Source organism: Neodiprion fabricii, chromosome 6 (assembly GCF_021155785.1).
Source record: "Neodiprion fabricii isolate iyNeoFabr1 chromosome 6, iyNeoFabr1.1, whole genome shotgun sequence".
Classification (NCBI taxonomy): domain Eukaryota; kingdom Metazoa; phylum Arthropoda; class Insecta; order Hymenoptera; family Diprionidae; genus Neodiprion; species Neodiprion fabricii.
In genome coordinates, this window is record NC_060244.1 from 10,848,921 (window position 1) to 10,870,816 (window position 21,896).

The window sequence follows — 21,896 nt, forward strand, 5'->3', positions numbered from 1 at the left end:
CCACCGAGGGAAGTCTTTTACATCCATCCAGTTCGAAGTGCTGTAACCGCGGGGCGCAATTTATAATAAATGCATGCATTCCAGGCAGCATTGCACCCAGATTTGCATCCTGCACTTTGGATGCTTCGGATGCTGCCAAGAATGAAGTACGGCGTATTCGTTTGATTTTTGCCGGAAAAATTGAGCAATGGAAAGGAAAAGGGTTCGGAAGAACGGAGACCACGATTGTTGTTTCGAATGTTATTCCTTCACTGTTCGAAGTACAATGGTCCAGTCGTTTTATGTAACATGAATATACTTGTGTCAAACACCAGACGTTTGAAAAACCATGACCATATGACACAATCGAACTAAACTTACGACCTGTTGCCCTGCATCTTTATTTACTACGATATTTATACCTTAACGATATACAATTGAAATTTATCAGTCATTTCCATTTCGGTTCGGAACAAAGGTAGCCAAATGTTTCAAGCGACTTCATAGTGTTATCCATTTTTATTCTCTGCAGAGTCGGAGTATTATGACGAGTTAGGTCGATTTTTGTACATCACAATTCGTATAACGCATCGATTGATTTATATCAATGCTACTTAAAACTAACTCCATGCCGCTGTACGTAATTTTCGTGCAAAGATTCTAGCAAATACAGTAAATAAGTCGCTTTAATTCCTTCCGATTGCAATTATCTCGTTATAACTCAGCGATGCCTCAAGGCTATAATACGATCGTAAGGATTGATTAGCGAAGAAGACGCGGTAAGTTCGAACCGCGAGAGTTCAGATTACCGCACGTGGCGAGTTTTTTATAATGTACGTAACACGAGCACGCGAAACACAGACTCCGTATTATCCATTAACGCGAAATTATGCCGCGTGCTGAGGTGTACAATGTAGATTGAAATTGATTTTCCACCATCGGTGAAGCGTACACCGCGCAATTTCAAGCTCAGCTCCGGGCGCTTTTTCACCTGATTGCAGTTCTTTGTCTTCTTCTCGTTAGAGGCAGCAACACATACAAGAATCCCAAAGTTTCAATGGCCCGTATTATTGCAAAAGAGACAAAGTAACGCCTGTTCTCCACAAGCAGTGTAATTTATGGATCAATTATTGGCAACAAATTTAAATTCCGATCGTCCAGCAGTACGCAAATATTTTTCAGAGATTAAGGTATATAATATTGAAATGAATTCACGCTGATACAAACTGAGACTGAGTGGAATGATTGAATAAATTGAATTAAGTAATTCCCTTGTTAGAAGCTTACTGAAATCTGTGTATTTTAAACCAGAAGCAAGCTATGGAAAATTCCGTGCAAAATATCACGACGGTGAACATGCGTTTTTCCTCAACTTGGGATTAACTGAGACGATCAGCGGAAAAGTTAAATGCAACATCGTGAGATCATGCGATTCGAATATTATGAAAACAGAGGATTTTCCAAACAATAAAGATATTATTGATGATCGCGGTTATGCGCGTAATGAAAACTTTCTCGATCCCACGCGCGTGTAATATGTACATGTAGTACATTTTTCGGTTGTTATGATAAGAAAATAACAAAAACAAACAATAAACATAAAAAGAGAAACAAAAGAGTGTAGGGAAACGAAAATAAAGGACTGCGAACAATGCGAGGGAAAAGAACAACAAGAAGGAAAAGCTCAGCGGTTGTATTGTCCTTGAAAAGGGTGGTACAACGCTGCGATATTACATCACGTATACCTTATACGCTTGTCTCACGTAGCTCTATACACACACACACACACACACACACACACACACACACACACACACACACACACACACACACACACACACACACACACACACACACACACACACACACACACACAATATATGTACGTAGTATGTCTGTATGTAAAGGTATACGTACTAGCGTAAAGGGGAACAATTTTTGAAGAAACCGTTATACACACTGGGCCTTGGTACAGCATCGAAATATATTCGTACACGCGTATCATTTCCGGTAAAAATATCATACAATACACACAACTCGCATACGTCTAAATATCCTCATCTTCTCGGCACGATTACAGGTATTGTGGCCAGTTAGGATCCCTGAAACCTATACATAATACAGGGTGTTTCCGAGTAAACGTCGGATTATGTTGGGTTGCCTACCACCGAGGAGAACAAATATCGGTAAAACAGACTACCAAGTCATTATCACTTTGGTAAAGTCAAGTTATACGATCACTTTAACGTGGCTCTGGAGTTCGATCACTGAACCCTTTGTCGTAGGTCATAAACAACGAAACAACTGTTTGGCCAAATCCACACAACTTGGCAACACGGACGGTTCCAGCTTACTTGAGAAAATTTTATATCGCGCTACCTGCCGGTAACTCGTACCGATATTTGTTCTCCTCAGTGGTAGGCAACCCAAAATACTGGGTTGTTTACTCGGAGACACCATACTTATGTATATGTACGACGTTTCATACACTCCAAAGGAACAACGAACTCTTTTGATGCATTATACGGATACGTAGAGAACATGCTTTGTGCGCTGTAAAAAGAATTTAAAGTCTGTGCATCTGCCTGGTAATCAGGAATCGATTCCCTAGCTTCTGCTATCTTTAGAGAGGACCAAACGAGGAAGAGGAAATAAGAGAAAAACAGAGAGACGAGGGGGGGGGGGGAGGGGGGTGAAAGCTTCTTTGACGATTCTATTTTCATAAATTTTTTCCTTCTCTTATTTTACAGATGTGCAACGAATGGGCGATAGACACTCCGTGCCCAACGGCGGGCCGGGATTTTTGCCGATCTTTGCACGTTCTCGACAGTCGTGGAAACAGCGTACTGGTGAGGAAAATTTATCGGTTTTTCCGGAACTATAACCGTCGAGTTGCTGAGTTTTGGCATACTTTATCTTTTGATCATTACTAGCACACTGAGGTCCCCCAGCCTCCGAACAGTTTGACGGTTTTCGAATTAATCTATTACATTATCTTTTTTTGTACAAAGTCTCGTAATTTTCAGAAAATTTTACTTTCGCTAATGACAGTTTATATGAGAAATTTAAACTTCGTTCTGAGTTTCAGTCTGCTTTTGAATTTTGAATAGTTCGGAAAAAAGAGCTCCTATTGAATCGGAAGATTTTAATCAGTCATTACAGATGTTGTAGAGCTTTGATTAGGGAGTCGCTGATCACATGAACTTGAGCTCCGCGACTCAAATTATTTGTAAATAATAGATCAACGTAGATTGAGAAACAGGAGTAAATTACAATTGGACAGAAGCGGACATTTTTCAGTATACCCAAATTAATTCTTCATTCCAAGATTATCACTTGGAGGAGGGATTCTTCAAAAGTGCTCAAAAAACGCTTTCAAACCAATTTTTGTCACAGTATTTTTTTTCACGCACACACGGCGAGCCATACAAGTTTTGATGATCGCACAAAACGCAAGACTTAACTTGTGAAACCCATTCTCCTATGAATTTTGGAAATTTCCCCACTTTTTGCCCGACGAACTGTTTCCGCTGTTTTGAACTTTAGTCATACGAAGATCGGACCCGTAATCATTGATCCCAAAAACTTTTGAGGAGGTTATTCTTGCATTGAGAATAATTAAGGCACAAGGTTTCAGCATTTTTCATCTTTTTAGCACTAAGTTCTCAGCATCATGCCTTCCTCTCGACATGTTTGCGCTATGCAACACGCACAGTGATTTTTTGATACGTACGAAAACCGTTACGAAATTACGAAATTGACGTAATGCCAAATTTGTTTTAAAGGTGAGCAAGAGCTGTGCAACGAGCGACGAGTGCGGCCCAGCATCGGTGGGATGCGTACCGATCGACACCCAGAAGGTACGAAATAGCGAATTTGTCCAAAAATCGACTAATCGATCGATCAATAAATTCGGTTATTTCGTTCCAGATATGTATTAGCTGCTGCGATGTTAGCTACTGCAACGTCGAGTCGCCAACGAACGCGACAAATGCTATTTTCTCAAGGAAGAGACGTACGAAATCGAAACCTAAACGTAAACCGCCACGGAATAGCGCCAACGGTAAAACAGGAAGCGGCGTACCCTCGTGCAGTCCTGTGTATCTCGTGGCCGCGTCACTTCTATATGCATATCACTCATGAAACGGAAGACGAATGTAATTAAATCAATTCAACCGTGAACAAATTAGAGAAGATTGACAATTATACTATATTATAAATATAACGATTTCTAATGCCGTTTCAAAAAGTAATTAAGTTACACTATGCGAATCAAGGTTACCTTAATCGATTGAAAGAATATTATTATAATAATAAAAATAAGAATAATAATAATAATAATAATAATAGTAATAATGATAATTATAATAATAATTCTATATCTTGGAAGAACGCCGAATCAATGAATGTCTACAAGAATTATAAACGAGCGGCATCGATGCGATGGAAAGATAAATAGACGAAAGTTAGAGAGAGAGAGAGCTAGATAAGAGAGAGAAACATGCAGATAATTCTTTCGACGAAAATGTAGAATGACAGGGAAAAGAATTCAAATTATTAACAATTAAAAAGAAATGTACCTAATGCTAATTATTATACCATTGACTCGCCTACTAAAAAAAAAATTTCATTGCTATTATACATGATATATTATATTATAAAGATATAGACATATTAAAATTGTTACCGCATAATGTAAAACTGTTGGTAATAAAATAAAACAGATTATACTTGTAACGCCTTTCACTGTACGTGTGCCACGATGTTCTGCGACCCAGTCGGCGATAAACTCAACAGTTAATTTTCAGCTAAGCTAGTACCAGCCATTACCTATTTTCCGTTAACGATAGGTGTAAGTTACATCGTGCAAGGTTATGCAGCCGTAACGCGAGAAAATGTATTCAAATCGGGGAGATTACGATATACATAAATTTCCCGAATTAGGTACTATTAATATTACTATCGCCTTGATTTTTCAACAATGTTCTCCTGATCGGAGCTATGAAGTACATTTTCTTTTTGACATTCAACGATTTAAACGTAATAAAATGGCATTTGCAACAGAGCTTGATCTAAGTTTGAAGAAAATGGTTTTCTCTTTCTAACAACAAAAAATAATGAAAAAATCAACTAATTTGCAATTGCAATCAATATTCAAACATGGCAATCGCCGTTCTGTAAAATTTGCATCGTCGAACGGTAAAAGGGGATCGTGTTTTTTTTTCACATTTTTCTAGGGTTAAATCTGATTATTGCCGAAAAGTACCGCACAGCGGCTCTTTTACGAAAGTTGACTCACACCGTGCAACGTATACCCGTAATTAAAAAATTTCCTGAAAAATTTTGTCCCCCTCAACTGTCGAATTCTTGGGAAGCTCCGTCGACAGGTGTGTTCTCGAATTGTTTATGTTTACATCGCGAAGAATCGCGAGATGTATAATCAATGTAAACCAAATTAGAAACAAGATCGTGGTGAGCGAACTGCACTCATTTCACATCCCACGAAATAGTAAACAAAAACGATCGACCTGAACGACATTCTTCATATACAATTGATGTTAATTTTCTTTCAGGAATAAAAAAAAAATTTTATTTGATAAAAATAATATGACCGACTTTAAATCAATTAAATAATATCACTGCTGTAAAGAGTAAAAAAAAATTTTACCCATGATTTGATGATTCAAATTAAAATTTTTGCTGGCAGCGACAAAGTTTAATTAATAATGTAATGCAATTTTGAGTACAAACTTCGATACAAACCTTGTAAGGCTTGAAAACTACCACTTTTAGATAAGTAATACGGTAGACAACGCAACTTTGATTGTGGGAACGCCGTCTCCTATGCTGCTAAAACGCGCTTGCAAAACGCTCCCTTCTTACCACCCCTATAGGAAAGTAGCGCAATCATATAAACCGGCATGCGTTTATTACAAACCACATATTTCTTACACATGAGAGACGATATTGGATAAAAATTGTATTTGCTTCGGAATAATAATTGACGGTAGTTTTGTGTAATTGAAATTTATCGCCGACTACAAAAATTTTAATTTGATTCATCAAATTATGATTGAAAAAAATTCTTTTTCTCGTTTCAGAGCATAGCCATATTGTTTAATTATTTTGAAGTTAGTCATATTTTGCTGTCGATAATTGTTTTATTTGACACTTTTAAGTTTCTTTTTTTTTGGCTATATACCTGTAGATATATATTTCAATATCAGCAAAAAAAAAGATGCGGCTATGATGGAATGCGAATTGAGCTTTTCCAGAACTGGCTATAAATGCACTAGTACCATTCTGAAAATATCATCTGGCTAGCAGCAGAGCACAAGCTTTCAGATTAGAATAAAAATTCGGTGAATCTGCTATTATGCGTAATAGACATGAAATTATTGAAAATAACAGTAACATTAACCATTAGCAATACCAGTATCATTTTTAAATTTTAACGGGACCACTAAGGGAGCAAGCGCATTCAGATAAAAAACAATCATCCAAATCGGTGCATCCGTTAAGGGGTTGTGCAAGAACGGACATGACTAATAAAAAAAAAAAAAAAAACATATGCCGCGAATTAATAACCCTAGTCCTTTCGTACAGTCTGGCAAAAAATAGATCATTTTGTTTCGTTTCACTGAGTCTTACAGTCCGATCGAACACTTCTGTATATTAGCTAGTCATGAACCCACAAACAAGTGACCCACGGAATAAATAATTACGGGTATCTATTAATTTATTTCCAAACTCGATCCAGCAGATGATCTAGGCTGTCTGAAATTTCAATTGAAACTTGATTGTTCGTTTCTTCTTTTATTTGGTAATCTGAGAACGTCTGAGTCAGAGCTGGAAGTTGACAAATTCAAAACCGGTCCGAAAGCAAATGAAATGTTAGAGAAGACGGTGGCTAGTTGTTACACTTTCCACTCTCTGATTTTTAGAATTTTTTAAAATAAAATTTGATTCAATTCAGATACGGGGCACTGTAGATGCATCCTTTACGCACCTGCAGAAAATTCGTGGCTGTTCCAAAGCAAGTCTGAATAGGGCTTTTACAGTTGTCAAAAAAAAAAAATTGCCGAGTTGTCCCAAGTGTGTTAAATAACGAAAACGGGTAACAAATTATGAATAATTTGTTTTTGCACCTTCGTTTGCTTGCTTTCGTTTTGATGTGAGAAACACGGGGTTTTCAATGTGTACATTTTAAAGCAATAATACTTTTCTTCGTTGTATTTTTTCATGGAAACCACGAAACAGTTGACCTAGACACAAGGCACCTCGAAAACGATGAAAACTTCGACTCACGCTTCGTAAATCCCCAAAAAATCACTTGACTCGGACTCAAAAGACTACGGTAAAGTCGAAATAAGGCAAAATGTCGCGAAATTATCAAAAATATGCATATTTTGCTGACCCGTTATTCAAGTATCGTAAATATGTATGTATATCAATCGAACGCGACAAGAATCACCTTTCCGATTATCTTATTGCAAAATATCCCAATGCAGGCAAGAAAATGAGAAAAACATATTTATAAGATGGAAAATTGTTACTTACCAGGTCCAATTTTAGTTTCTCAATCACTGCGAAGCCGCATATGATGCAACGTTCTAATCAACAACATTCATTTGTTTCAAACACTGAACTACAACTTCAATCACAGAGTATTCTACTCCGTGACTTCAATCTATGGCACCGCTCGTCCCGACATCTAGCGGCGACAACTAGTACTCGTGACAACGCGGACCCTGCGTCATGCGTCACGGTAAGCGAATCGCACTCTCGAAAGCAGCGCCGTAGAGTAAGGCAAAGATAAAATTCTAGCGATGCGACGGTGAGCGGAAGGTCGGAGAAATTGCCGAGCGGTGGCGCTAGAGTCGGGAGATTAATTCCTCAGTCTTGCGCAGTGGTCGATTCTGTGATCTATGTTAAAATGGAGGATAAAAGTCAGGTTGTAGAACCGAAGGGTAAAAAAGAGGATGTTCTCGACAAGGATGCCAAGTCTAAGAGGTAAGTGACGCTCGTTCGGGAGTCGAATAAACCCCCGAACTCAATCTCATTTAACGCTTAATCGTCAGCCCGCTTTCACTGTCACATATTGACGCTGCAAGGCCAGACCGGCCCCTTCCTGCACGCCTGCATGCCTCGCAGCCACATGACGGACACATTTGATTCTTCCTTGTTTCTCGTGTCCACCAACGACGCCCTGATCGACGATGACACTCCGCTGACTATTTGCCCCCCAGTCGTCTCTTTGTAAATGCCGAATTATACCTGAACGGACTTCGTTTAACCCTCGGTTTGTCGGCAGACCGCCCATCCTCGTTTTGACAGCGGCAAATATGGGCCGCTAGCGATTCTATCCGTGCTTAATTCCTATTTCCTATCATTTATCCTTCACACCGTATTCGCTTCGGCATTCGGCGTTATCAGTTATTCAACGTCACCGGGAAACGATTGATTTTCAACGCCCATCGCTGCTCCGGCGCTTATGATTATAGTCGCTTTCCACACTGCTTGTAAAGATTACCTGCATCGTAGTTTTCCGAGGACCCAGGTTTACATTCATCTTTTCGTGTCCTGTGTTTTGTCACGTAATTCCAATTCTTGCATTCAACTTCTCAATGTCACCAACTTACGTTCGTTCTGAGAGAGTGCTGCTGTAGACGCGTTAACGTGAACGAATTAAAATAATCGCGACAAAAGCTATCGTAATCGTAGGAAAACTTGAACGTAAGAGATTTAAATTCATTGGAATCCGCTGCAGATTTTTCGACTTCGTCACTGACTTCCGCTTTTTTTCTATTATGGCATGAGTAGCTCGCCGACGCCTAATCGCGGTCTTGAATAGTAATTCCGCGACCCTTCTGAATTCCGTGGGCTTATATACGGCCCTATTCTTCCGTACTTACCATCCCATAGCGAATTTCATTTGGCGAAAACGGCGACGGTGCCCGAAAGATAGAGAGCCGGGAAACTCGATGTAATCAAATAATTTGCCACTCAATACAGCACCGTCTCATCTTGCGGCGCGGCGGCAAATAGGAATAAGGATAATTCTTCCATATCGCGGGTTATGTTACGGCAGTTGTACGTATGTATGTACATTGTCTATGCCTATCTGCAAATTGACCGTCAAATTTGGGACCGTATCGCACGATATTACGTATCGTAGCAGCACTCTGGCATTTATTCTGTCGTAGATACCTTGCAATGAATCGTAGTGTGTGATGCATAACAACATAGAAAGCGAGGGGATCGCTAGCGGTGGCGGGACTAACGTAATGATAATTTGGTTTGCACAAAAAACAATGATGAAACTAGCTCGAAAAGACGAAATCGTAGAAAGAAGAACATGCAAGCTGCAAACGCGCCGGAAAAGGTGGGACAGAACAACGCCGGGGAAACGGAAGAATCAGAAATGCCGGGGGGTTGCAACATCTCGATAAAGGACATTCAGATGGCCATGGAGGTCTTTAATATGCAGCAGAAACCGGCCAAAACCCAGGAGGAGGCTCTTCAGAAGCCCTATCAGTTCTGGAGCACTCAACCCGTCCCGAAAATGGGTACGTGATAACAAATTTCTTCACTTCTACTTTTTCGTAGACGAAAACACGTATTCGTAAGGAAAATGTGACAAATTGTTGGTAAAAATCAGCGGTGATTTGTATATTGTACGTTTCTTATTTTCAGACGAGAAGATCGTATGCAACGAGCCAATCGAGGCCGACAAGGCCGACATCAGAGCGAAACCCTACTCGTTACCCGCTGGTTTTCAGTGGGACACACTGGCCCTTGACGATCCCTTGGTTTTGGCCGAATTGTACTCCCTACTATCGGAAAACTACGTCGAGGATGACGACGCTATGTTTAGGTTCGATTACCCGCCAAATTTCATCAAATGGTTAGTATTATTTCGACGCTGAGTGCAGACGGTCTTCTGTGACTTCGTTTTAATTGAATATTTCCCATTTTCAGGGCGCTCCAGCCGCCCGGGTGGCGGAAAGAGTGGCACTGTGGTGTTCGTGTTAGTAAAAGCGGACGCCTCGTTGGGTTCATATCAGCAATCCCGGCCACTCTTCGCGTCTACAATCAGTAAGATCATTCGGTACTACAAATGTAAACACGTAGCGCTGGTTACGGTTGTTTTAAGCATCGGCAATTAATATTTGTCTCTGCTTTCATGTCAGCTCCCAACGAATGGTGGAAATCAACTTCTTGTGTGTTCACAAGAAGCTCAGGTCGAAGCGAGTAGCTCCTGTACTAATTCGCGAAATTACACGGAGGGTCAACCTCCAAGGTATATTCCAAGCCGTGTATACAGCCGGCGTGGTTTTACCTAAACCAGTCAGTACTTGCAGGTAATAGACGAGCTAGAGAGAGAATTGACAGTTTTTTCTTACATTTAGTGATTCTGGCTAATGATTGAATTGCAGGTACTGGCACCGGTCTCTTAACCCAAAGAAATTGATAGAAGTGAAGTTTTCGCACTTATCGCGCAACATGACAATGCAACGTACCCTGAAACTGTACAAATTGCCCGAGACTACCAAGGTCACAGGGTTCAGAAAAATGCTATACACTGACGTTACACAGGCCCATGAGCTTCTCGGACGTGTAGGTAGAATTCTGGACGTGGATTCAATTTTCAAGTCCACAGAATCGAATCTCACTATAGTAATCTGATATTACAGTTTGCTTCACTTTTTTGATATCAGTTCTGGCTAGATGAAAAAAATCTGACAGTACGTGTTATTGATCGTTGCAGTACCTCGAGAAATTTGATTTGGCGCCGGTTTTCTCACTTGAAGAATTCCAACACTGGTTTCTACCGCAAAACGGTATCGTCGACAGTTTCGTTGTCGAGAATGACGGCAAAGTTACGGACATGGTCAGCTACTACACGCTACCCAGCACAGTGATGCACCATCAAACACACAAAATTCTGAAAGCCGCTTACAGCTTTTACAACGTATCCAGCGCCACTCCGTGGCTCGAATTGATAACCGATGCCCTGATCTCCGCACGCAATGTAAGGTTCTTTATACCGTTTAACTCCGTTCAAAAAAAGATCATTAAGACCATATCTTTAGTCGTTTAAATGAAGAAATTCAAAAAGATGTTTCTCGTGAGGATCAGATTCATTCGCTATAAGCATTTGAAAGAAGTCTTAGTTAACACACCTGAGAAATAAAGACAAGTAAATTTTACGTATTCTTCTACAGCTTGGCTTCGACGTATTCAATGCTTTGGACCTGATGGACAACAAAGAGTTCTTGGAGCCTCTGAAATTCGGTATTGGTGATGGAAATTTACAATACTATTTGTATAATTGGCGCTGTCCAAGTATGCCGCCAGGCAAAATTGGATTGGTACTGCAGTAAAAAGAGAAGAGAGTCAAATTTTGGAGGCCTATAAAATACTTTGTTACCGAAGTAAAGTGTAGCACCAGATTCGTCGTCGGTCGGTCAACAATCAGCAGGTGGTCGGCGTATGCCTGTAGAAACATTGAGAGTGCCGTTTATAGATAAAACCGTACGGTGGAATTTTTCCATTTTTTTTTTTTGGACCTTCCTCATTTTTCCTTACGTAATTTGTTCATACCCGATAATAGCTTTGCTAGGCTTAGCTTTTGAATGAACAATTTTTTACCAACAGTTTAAAATAATTTTTTGAAGCGTAATTTATAAAAATATTAAAGAAAAATATCATTTTCTTGCGATAATAAATAAATATATATATATATATATATAATTATATACATATATATATATATGTGTGTGTGTATGTCTAGAAAGCGATCCCGATTCGTATATACTATTTACGTGTCTACATATGACATATATGTATGATCATCGTCACGATGAAATAAAAATCTAGTTTTCTAATTTTCAACGAACCGTAATAAATTAGTATATGTATACAATACGTGCAGTAACAATCGTGGAGATGGCATTCGATCACCTTATGACGCGTAAGGTTTGGCCGCTTGTAATATATACTTGAGTATTAGACAATGTAGATAATTATCTTGATTGATAAGAAAAATGAATAATGAGATGAATAATTCCTAATGTTTCCAAACGTCATTGTACAATCGTTTCAACTCAGTCATTTAATACGTCCGGAATCTAAATGATGCAACAATGTAACAATTCATCGTTCCTAGGAATGTGGGCGTATTATAATTTTTAAAAAATATATTGAAAAATCAAAATAAATAGAACGTTTTAAACAAAGAATCACCGTAATTTATTTGCAGGTTTGAAATTGGAAATCTCCAAATGAAAATTAAAAGATTTCAAACATTCTAGTTATCTAGTTATTTACTAATCAATTTAAATTTTTATTCCATACGTCTCAAATACAGTACGTATACAATACATATTACCGTATTGTTCTGGATATAATTTGAGATTTTTTGTCGTTAACAGCTAAAAACTGTCCACGTCTTATACGCAGACCCATCTTATGCGCGGGTCAGTAAGGAAAATACTCTGATCAATACGGTAATAATAGTTATCATTATGTGCAAGTAGAATTATGCAATTTCATCGAGAATACCATCATAGAAAATGTGTAATTATTAGTCTAAATTCATTCGTGCATACATCATATACGTATTTTCATTTTTATCAATATATAATTTAAAATTTGACTTAGGATATACGTGTGCACGAGTGGTTGGCGGCAGCGAACGTACGTTTCCCGCAGAGCATTATAGATAACGTATTACAACATCTTATTATTTATATTGACAAAATTGATCAGCTAAACTTTAACGAAATTAAGAATAAATGAAAAACTACTAAAAATGTGCTACTCGATACCAATCCAAATCCGGAAGATTGTCGTAGCTGATGACTCGGCAGTTTTCTATCAGTTCCAAATCTGACTCGGATATCGAAGTGACCTCCTTAAATTTAGCACCATCTCTATCGACATCGCCGAGTTCCAAAAGCCGATGACCAACATCATCGCTCAAGGCGTTCGCCTGCGTCTCGCTGGGACTCTCTATCATATTAATTTCGATCTGGTCATCTCTGCCACCGGTTCTGCGAATCGCCTGCAGCTAAGTTTCAGGGACGGAAAATATTGGCTTGAGAAACAATTTTTTTTCTTTTAGCCTTCTTTAACTAATTGTGAGACTTTTTACTTGAACAAAGTCCGTGGACTTGTTATTCGTACTCTGCGGGGAATCTTCGATCACGATCGTTTCCGGCACGAACCTTTGGTCCGTTTCGGTACTCGATCTCACCTTTAACCATCAATTTTCATTTTTATTCATGCCTATGTGTTCGTGTGTATATATGTATTTATGCGATTGCGTTACGCAGTATCGCTAATTCATTGGTATATTTTAATTAATGTATACGTAGGTATTTGCTAAGTCTTGTCAGGTACTAACGCGTCGCCAAGTGTTAACAAGATTTTCTCAACCACGTGTTGATTCTTAGCAAAGAAAGGTAAGTCTCGTTGTCTGATTCGGCATTAGAATCGACTCTCGTTTCAGGATTTGGCAAATTTTCCTGAATCTCACTCTCCTGCCCGTGGCATTTGCTCACCTCAAAACCGCTTGTTGTCGTCATATGGTTTAACGAAGGTTCGTTTTTCCGCCCAAGTATCTTCACTTCCTTTTTCTGTAATCGTTGATCGGGAGCCAAAACAGAGGTATACTGCGAACCCGGATACTGATCATAGCTGTAGCTGCCGAGCATGTTGAAATCCTTGTAAGCATCCCCGTGTCCAAGAACCTTGACCGCCTCATTAGTCCCGGATTTACCGAACTGGACAATCTTCTCCTGACCGAGCGCAGTCGTCTTGCCGTGATTCTTTGGGCCCAGTATCTTCACTTCTGGTTTAATAATCGCCGCCGTATTGAGAAGCAAATCATTACCGTTCTCAAAGTCGGGGAACCGCGGTGCTTTCAAGGCGACATCCATGAGCTGGCTTTTAGGGATCGCATGATCGTTGGACGAGAGAATGGCGGCGATGCTGTGGTCGCTTGTGGAGTTGTTCGACTGTTTAAAGCTCGTGAAGCTGTTGCTGAGGATCGACGTGCTTCTCTGAATCAATGGGTTCATTGAATCCGTCTGTAGATCTCGGCCAACCGTCTTGTTCATTGCAGTCTGCAGGGCGTCGTCCTGCAGAGCCAGAATCGGCTGAACCGAGAGGCCGTTAATGGGACTACAGAAATCTTTATTGTAGTCGTAAATTTTCTCCTGATCGAACACCGTCGACGTTACGATCGTTCCGTTCGTCGGTCGGACCGGCTCCAGCTGATGCAGACTCTTACCGCCCACGATATCGATGTCCTTTTCATCGAGGATCTCGATCCCCTCCATCGGGACGCTTTTTAGAGGACGTCCCGACCCGCCTCCGGCGTTTAGGACGGTTATCTGGCCGCTCGTATCCTCGACTTCCATGCCCTGGTTGTTCGCGCTGCAGCCGCGCATGTTCACGACCGATAACGCCTCGGCCTCTTCGCCGTCGAGTATCGTCACGTCGTGGGAATTCTGAGCCATCAGATCACGCGCCTCGCTGTTCGTCATCACCTCGTAACGTCCGTCTTCCGTCGCTCGCACAAATTGAATTCCACCCTGAGCTGCCAATTCCAGCAAATCGTTGCAATCTTCTTGCGAATTTTTATCCACGCCCTCGCTTCGCTGCACCTCGCGCTGGTCTATGCATGAGAATTCGGACTCGATTGGCTCGATCAGACTCTCTGCAGTTGGCCAGGAAACAAAGATATATTGTATGATCAAGAGAAGTAAAGCAATTATGTTCTACGCGTCTGGATTCGCGTAATTCTCCGCATGTACCTTGCTCCTGACCGGGTCCCGGTGGCTCGACGATGAAGCTGGAGCTGCCGTCGGGCCCGATGTGTTGGGTAACGGTGGCGACGACAGGTACTTTGATTTGCACGGCTTTGATACCGTCGAGTTCAGCTAAAGTGGGGCTGAGGGTCATTTTTCCAGCCATACGCAAGTCCTCAGCAGTAGCCGGTGTCAGCATCTGTGCGTGGATTTTTCTTGTTTCAATTTTCATTGTTTGGTTTTGTTTTTGCAACTTACGTTTTTCCATTTCTAATGTCTATTTTCTACGGTGATACGTATTATTGGCAACATGATGAACAAATTACGATCTAAGTTTCTAACTATCTACTGCTAAGCATGGATCAGTATGATGTATGCATGTAGAAATGAAGTACCGGCAGTGTGTGAGTAATCTCCGACGCCGAAATAAAAGAGAATTAACGAATCTGCACAGTTACTGTATTTTTCAAATTGAAAATACGATACTCAACAGAACTCATTCTATTCCAAGGAACAGAATCGAAGAAATGTTGCATTCCAGGATTTTTGGGTGAGCATTGATCAGGGTGTTCGTTTCGATACAGTCAAATTAAAATGTAACGATTTAAAATAAAATCCATGTATTTTCCGAAAAAACAGATGAAATGATTATAAAAATAAAATTTAAAAAATTTAAACACTTGAAATGTCGCCGTTTCACGACTTTTTGCTATTAAAACCTGAATTGTACGATTCCGTGGAAATCCTTGAAAGTGATGGAGATCAAGTCCGTTTCCTGAGAACAGTTTCAATGGGTATGAATGATGTAAGTTTTTATAGCGTCAAGGTCATCGTGAAAGGTTGAGAGCATAAAATGAGTGTGGCATGCCAAATTTTCGAGTTCTAAACCTCACCAGTTGTAACTCGGTTGAAACTTTTTCAAATGATGGTAGCACTTATAAAACACATCCAGCTTTTGTCTCTCCTTTTCATAGGTATATCACGACGATTTACGAGAAGTTTTGCAGAATCATTATTCCGAGACATTTGCAAAAAATAAAGTGGAAAAAACTGGAGGTGATTTGAGCTGCTCCTAACACCTAAAGAAGTTTGAACCAAATTAAAAACGGCGGGGCTTAGGGTGGGTGTCAAAACTTGGAAGGGTCAACATTGCGGATGGCCGATGTATCGAAATTTCAAACATGCGAAAATAAAATAACGAAAGTTAAATTGTTCGAAATCTTGATTTTTGAAAGTGTCACTGATTAGTAAGTATTCTCAGCCATTCGAAATATTGATCCGTCCAAGTTTTGACCTCGACACAGGTTTAAAAGTCGGCGAATTGGGATGTAAGCCTCATAGGTACGGGTGCGTGTTTAAGGACTTCTTGCAAGGCAAAAACTCAAGAAACATTTCAGGTAAGCTTAAAAGACGTCTATCAATAAAAATGCTGTTGAAACTATGTATTAAGCGTCTAGTTGACAATTGGGCATTTTAGTTGTAAGCGATACTAAGAACTATGCTACAGTTAAATACTTGAAGTATATGGAATCAAACCAAAAAGTTGTTTTTTGACATAGACTAAGAGCATCTACGAAATAAGTAGACTGATGATACCTTGCAAATACTGGTTATAAAGAGCACCACAACACTTGAAACGTGTAGAGAAAGAGGCAACGTTTATTTAATTACTTGTTTGCAATTAGCGGCACTCCCGACTTTAACGAGGACCGGAATTCCTTTGGCTGGTTTGAAGAGAGCAAACGGCGTTTGCCCTTCTGAGATAGCGTTCTCCATCGCCTTCGTATCAATTTTATCTACAATCAGGCTGCCCGAGTGTAATCCATCCTTTTTCGAATAAAGAAACAGACAAATGTAAGGATTTGGCTACGTGCTAGTTATGCTCGCCGTCGGCGTACGAGCTACAAAAGCCAAGAGCTATCGAAAATATAAGCATTATTTTGCACAAATATACCAACGGGCTTTAAATTCTCTTTATCGTCTACTGCGTCGATGATCTGCACCTGACGTTCCCCGTTCGACATGGGTACAAGGCTTACGGTTTTGCTAGAAGAAAAACAGCAGTTTGGAAATCGGTCCGCGGTAGAGATAACTACCTTGCGGATAGTCAAATTCTCAGAAGGTTTAAGGTATAAAAGAGATGTCGTACTTTTTCTGACCATCTTCGGAACCGGCGGCGTCCTGTAGGACAGCGGGAGCGTTCTGCTGGCGATATTTTATCCCGTGCTTGTACTCCTCGTGGGATCTTAGTGAAAATCGACGGGGGAATTGTTTGCCGCATATGCCGCATACGTACGGCATTTTTTCCGCGTGGGCGTGAGCCTTTACTTTGTGGCACATCAGGTTCGACATCTGATTGAAACCCTTGCCGCAAATCTCGCATTTGTACGGTCGCTCGTTTGTGTGCGTGAAAACGTGGTTTCGCAAGTTTCCTAAGACGGGACGAAGCATTCCGAATTCTATTATTGATTCTTATCATCGCGGGTTAAGACGCAAAATAATTAACTGTCGGTACCTAATATACATAATACATACATAAAGTACGTGTATGTCATTTCTCTTATGTGTCATTATTGATCTCAATCAAAGCTTCAGTTTTCTTTATTGCAAAATTGATTCGCATGTTTTTTTTCTTGCCACTCTCTATAGTTCTTTTGCCTGAGCATTGCAGATAATGTTTCAGTAGCTCAATTAAATTTTAGCTGTGTCAACTTGTTTCAATTAAATTCTTAAATTTTTTTGAGTTATGAAAAGCGATCAGTTATTTTGCATTATTGATTACTGTTCGGAAAATAGTTCACCATTTTCTCTACTCGAAAGTGTCTGAAACTTTGGCTCATCAAATAAAAAATACGCCTCTTTCGTTTTACACATTTCTGAGAAACCTGATCACCTCTACCGTTTCTGTTATTTTATTCGTATATTCAAATTTACTGCGGAAGTGACCATAATTTTTTTTCACGTTCATACAAAAATTCAAAAAAAAATACGAACATAGTCACCAATCTGCATCCAGGCGTCCGATGATAAACAACTGTAGCCGGAGTTCTCATGTTATATAATATTTTAACGTGAAATTCGTAATATTCATGGATAGATCGGATAATAGGATGGATAAATGGTACAGGTAGATAGGATTATTACCTTTTTGGTGAAAACCCTTTCCACACAAATGACATTTATGGGGTTTATGTTCGGAGTGAGTCTTGCGGTGGGAAATCAAGGTGGATACTCTAAAACGTTGAAGAAATAAAAGGATTAGAAAGGAACGAATTTCCGTTACGTAGAATTGTCGGTAAATCGTTAGCGTTCAACGCGTATATTTAAATGACCACCACCTGTTGAACGTCTTTTTGCAAAACTCGCAAACGTAGGGACGGGCATCGCTGTGAATCGCACGGTGTTGACTCAGGGTGGATAATTGCCTAAACGCTTTGCCGCAAGCTTCGCACTTAAAATTTCGCTCGTCCGTGTGAGTCGGCAAGTGTCGCATCAAGGTGTACTGGTGCCGAAATTCTTTGGAGCCTATTTTTCGATTAAGTTTGATTGTTTTGTCTGAACTTATTTTTTACGCGTGATACGTACATTGGTGTAACAAATAGATATTCACCTATCGATTTGCTCCAATATTCAATGTGCGCATAAACGATATCGATTGATTTTGGTATACTTACAGATTCCACATTCCCAGATTTTTAGGGTTTTCCCGTCTCTCTTGAGATACTTGACAAAATGTAATCTCGATCGAGGGTCGTCCTTGTCGACGAGCCGCGGAGCGGATGGGACCTCGTTCATCGGGTGAGAATACATCACGACGTTGTTATCCTCAGTAGCGTTTTGCTCCAAAATCTTGATGATAAGATAGCAAAGTTAGAAACCTTTTGAAATGCTTTTAAACTATTATTTTCGATACAGGTTTATTAATTATTCTAATTTAGTGTACGATTTGCTAACGATATAACGCTTGATCGTTGATAGCTTATGTTGTACCTTGTATTTTATCGTGTCTTTTGCCAGCAGTTTCGTTATCGATCCGTCAACGTTTATCACCTCGGATCCGATCGCTGCATCGAGGTCCAAACAATCTCCCTAAAAATGTCAATAAATTTTGATTTTTGTCTTCAATTTTTCGAATTTCTTTCATTTTGTAGTTTAAACTGAATTTTGGTTATTATTTCTGATATACTATATCAAAAATGTGATCAACATTGTAAATCTGGTCCCCTTACTTGCATGAGTTGATTGCTGGATCCTGGTTCGCCTGGCATCATCGAAATATCACTACGCCCATCAGGGCCGACGGTTTCCTCCTTAACGTACACTTCGTAAACGCTGAAAATATATGAAATATCTTTTTTCATAACAAAAATCGTAAATAAACGCCGAGAAATCTACCAGCTGAACTCGTTGTTGAGCAACAGATATGATAAACGGATTAATCACCTGATAACTTCATCTTGAACCTGACGCGGAAACTGTTGTTGAGGATCGTCGTACGGAGCGTCCCCTGCAACAGACCGAACGAAAATGTATCATCAAGAATTATATTTTCAATAAATTATTGCGTCGAATTTTTCATTAGCTTAATAATAAATTGCGGAGTCTTGGATTTACAGAATCAATAATCCTCGATAATTTCGTTCGCTATCTAAAAAAATAAAAAAGAAAGTCAGTTAATACTTCTGCTGCTTATAAACCTGTTTTTTTTTTTTATACATAACATTCGCAATTATTTTGTTCTATTATTCATTTCCAATTACGATAAAACCATCACTCTATGAAGTTCCGCACGATGTTTGTGTACTTTATCGTTGATTGAAGACTGTTAAAAACGGTTACTCTAATGGGGTTCTGTGGGTCTTGTGGGATTGCGTGTTAAACAGCTCCGGCCGCTGAAAAAGCTGCCGAATCGCTAACACGGTTTTTTATGGCCGCAAGTCCATCCAGGCCCACTTACAATTAGCCACCAACTGCTGATCACAAAAATTTGCTCAGGAGTAACCGTTTTTAAATTTACGTCAACGTCATGTGCGAAAATTTGGTAAAACGTTTACAAAAATTGAAATATCAGTGTTAAATGTGAGAAAAGTATTGTTTTAGACCGAAAAAATGACTTAAGAGTGACTAAGGACAATTAATTATTTGCACAGCAAATAAACGAAAAATGCTACCTCAATGTTATTCATTTAATCAGAAGTAGACCTCTTTTAAATTATGTCGCTATATACGGGTTTTCCTTGTTTTTTACGTATTTGTCCACAATACAAAAATGTACCACTGCATAGCACATGGTATTTGGCAATTTAATATGAATGTATTATCCTTTCGGGCGAAACATTTCGATAGAGAATTAATGAAAAATGTGATCAATATTGATTTACCGAAGTTAATCTGATGCTGATTTTCTTGCTAAAAATACTGCAATGTCGGTCTACTCAACAAACAAAATTTTGTCTAGTGGATACATTATGGGAAAAAATTGTGCAACCAAGTTTTTTATGCATGCAACTCAATTGCGAAGGAAAAAGTGACTCGAGTGACCATTTCTTGCAAAAAGTCACAAAAAGTGACTTAGAGTTAAAATAAGGAAATAACAGTGAAAAAGTGACCAACTGCCAGCCCTGAAATATTCAATGTTTGGTTGCACACAGCAAATGTGGCATTTTGAAAAAAAAAATTATGGTTTATAAAGATAAATTGCTTCCAGATGTTCGTAGAGTTCTAGTCTAATTTAGATGATCCGTACTTTTTACGGTAAAACTATAATTGAGAATAAAAAAATCTACGACATATGTCCGAGACGGTTTGTTTGAAATGGGTTACAAAACTGCTTAATAAATCACAAAGCATCTTCCAAACAAGTATAAGTTACTGCGATAATCCATTAAATTTAAAAATATCCAAGAGGTGTTAAGAAAATGGACCCAGTTACGAATGAAAATCCATCCGAACCAAGTTATCAATTTATACATCGGGACATTCTCCTATCATATTTCCGGGCATGTAAGCGTGCTTACGTCAAGTTGAAAAAAATGCTAAGCTGCTGTTACCGAACCTACTGAAGTTGATTCAGACACGAAGAGGTGTCGTGTCGTTTTAAAATTGACGAAAGACGGACCGGTTTTGGAGAAAAGAAACTAATGCGGTAGGCATTAGTGCATAGGTTGATCGTGACCTACGCCTTTGGCCATTGTTGCTCATGGCGGGGATACGAATCGGGAATGAACGCGACATTGAATAGTAAGGGCCTAGCTGTCGGTTCGTAGAAATACAGATCGCAAGGGCAGGATGAATGCACCGCGACGATCAAAATTCATTTTTTAAACAAAACTAATCAACCCAATCGTAAACAAGCCAGCAAGAGATACCCACTACTCCGATTTTCCTCGTTATAGTAAATAAACGAAAACCGCCATATTGGCAGTTCATTTCACAAAAATAAATGCAGCAATGGTAACTAGAAGAGCAGGTTCGCGATCCGGATTATCGAACGGTCTTAGAGATCAGGCAAATGGTACGAAAAATATCAACTCACATGTGTAGCTCTGTAGTAAATTATTGTGACTCATTTTATTGATATTGCAAATATCAGTTCGGTCTCACCAGGGTAGTCTGCGCGTCTTGCTACAAAACTGTGCCAACACAACCCTGAAGTTGGTCGTTCGTCATTGGCGCGATCCGCGCGATCTACGCCCCCGGTGGTCGATTTATTTAACACAGCGTGTGTTTGTCATAAAATAAGTCGCGAAGGGTTGTTGACCTACGACTTACGCCAAGGTTCATAACTAGATGACCAAACTCTGCAAATACTCCGATAAAGACCGATTACCCCGAAAAAACTAAATTATCGGCGCTTTCATCGGTACAGATATTACATAAGCTGCAATCAATCAATGATATCATGTATCACGGCTGCAATCGTGGAAATCAGATAAAGCCAATGAGTAATTTCCGTCATCAAATATCACAGCGTTTTGTATGATTTTAGTCCCTACGTCCAAGAGTTCATTGACGAGTTTGTTGACGAGGTAAATATGTAGTCTATAGGTAAAATACGAGACTTCGCTGGTTGTCAATCAGTTGTCAATCTTCGCCTAA

General features: G+C 39.6%; 3 protein-coding genes across 5 annotated transcripts in view; 2 read left to right on the forward strand and 1 right to left on the reverse strand.

The window, feature by feature from the left end:
* Positions 1–4,716, forward strand: part of LOC124184768 (ly6/PLAUR domain-containing protein 6B-like) — a 30,473-nt gene extending 25,757 nt beyond the window's left edge. For all 3 annotated transcript variants that reach the window (XM_046574843.1, XM_046574842.1, XM_046574844.1), the window contains 3 exons: positions 2,730–2,828; positions 3,765–3,839; positions 3,910–4,716. In XM_046574843.1, the coding sequence (XP_046430799.1) occupies positions 2,730–2,828; positions 3,765–3,839; positions 3,910–4,122 (387 nt within the window). In that variant the 3' untranslated portion in view covers positions 4,123–4,716. The remainder of the gene's footprint in view (positions 1–2,729; positions 2,829–3,764; positions 3,840–3,909) is intronic.
* Positions 4,717–7,868: 3,152 nt separating this feature from the next.
* Positions 7,869–12,470, forward strand: LOC124184499 (glycylpeptide N-tetradecanoyltransferase 1). The gene is made up of 8 exons (XM_046574268.1): positions 7,869–7,992; positions 9,307–9,548; positions 9,676–9,886; positions 9,961–10,077; positions 10,173–10,343; positions 10,419–10,599; positions 10,751–11,014; positions 11,208–12,470. The coding sequence occupies exons 1-8, from the start codon at positions 7,916–7,918 to the stop codon at positions 11,364–11,366; spliced, it is 1,422 nt and encodes a 473-aa protein (XP_046430224.1). The 5' UTR covers positions 7,869–7,915; the 3' UTR covers positions 11,367–12,470.
* LOC124184497 lies at positions 12,409–21,456 on the reverse strand. Its single transcript, XM_046574262.1, has 11 exons — positions 21,334–21,456; positions 19,242–19,305; positions 19,028–19,130; positions 18,789–18,887; positions 18,473–18,647; positions 18,137–18,323; positions 17,943–18,031; positions 16,977–17,230; positions 16,470–16,625; positions 14,805–14,997; positions 12,409–14,707 (listed from the first exon to the last, which is right to left on the reverse strand). The coding sequence occupies exons 1-11, from the start codon at positions 21,365–21,367 to the stop codon at positions 13,404–13,406; spliced, it is 2,658 nt and encodes an 885-aa protein (XP_046430218.1). The 5' UTR covers positions 21,368–21,456; the 3' UTR covers positions 12,409–13,403.
* Between the last annotated feature and the right edge of the window lie 440 nt (positions 21,457–21,896).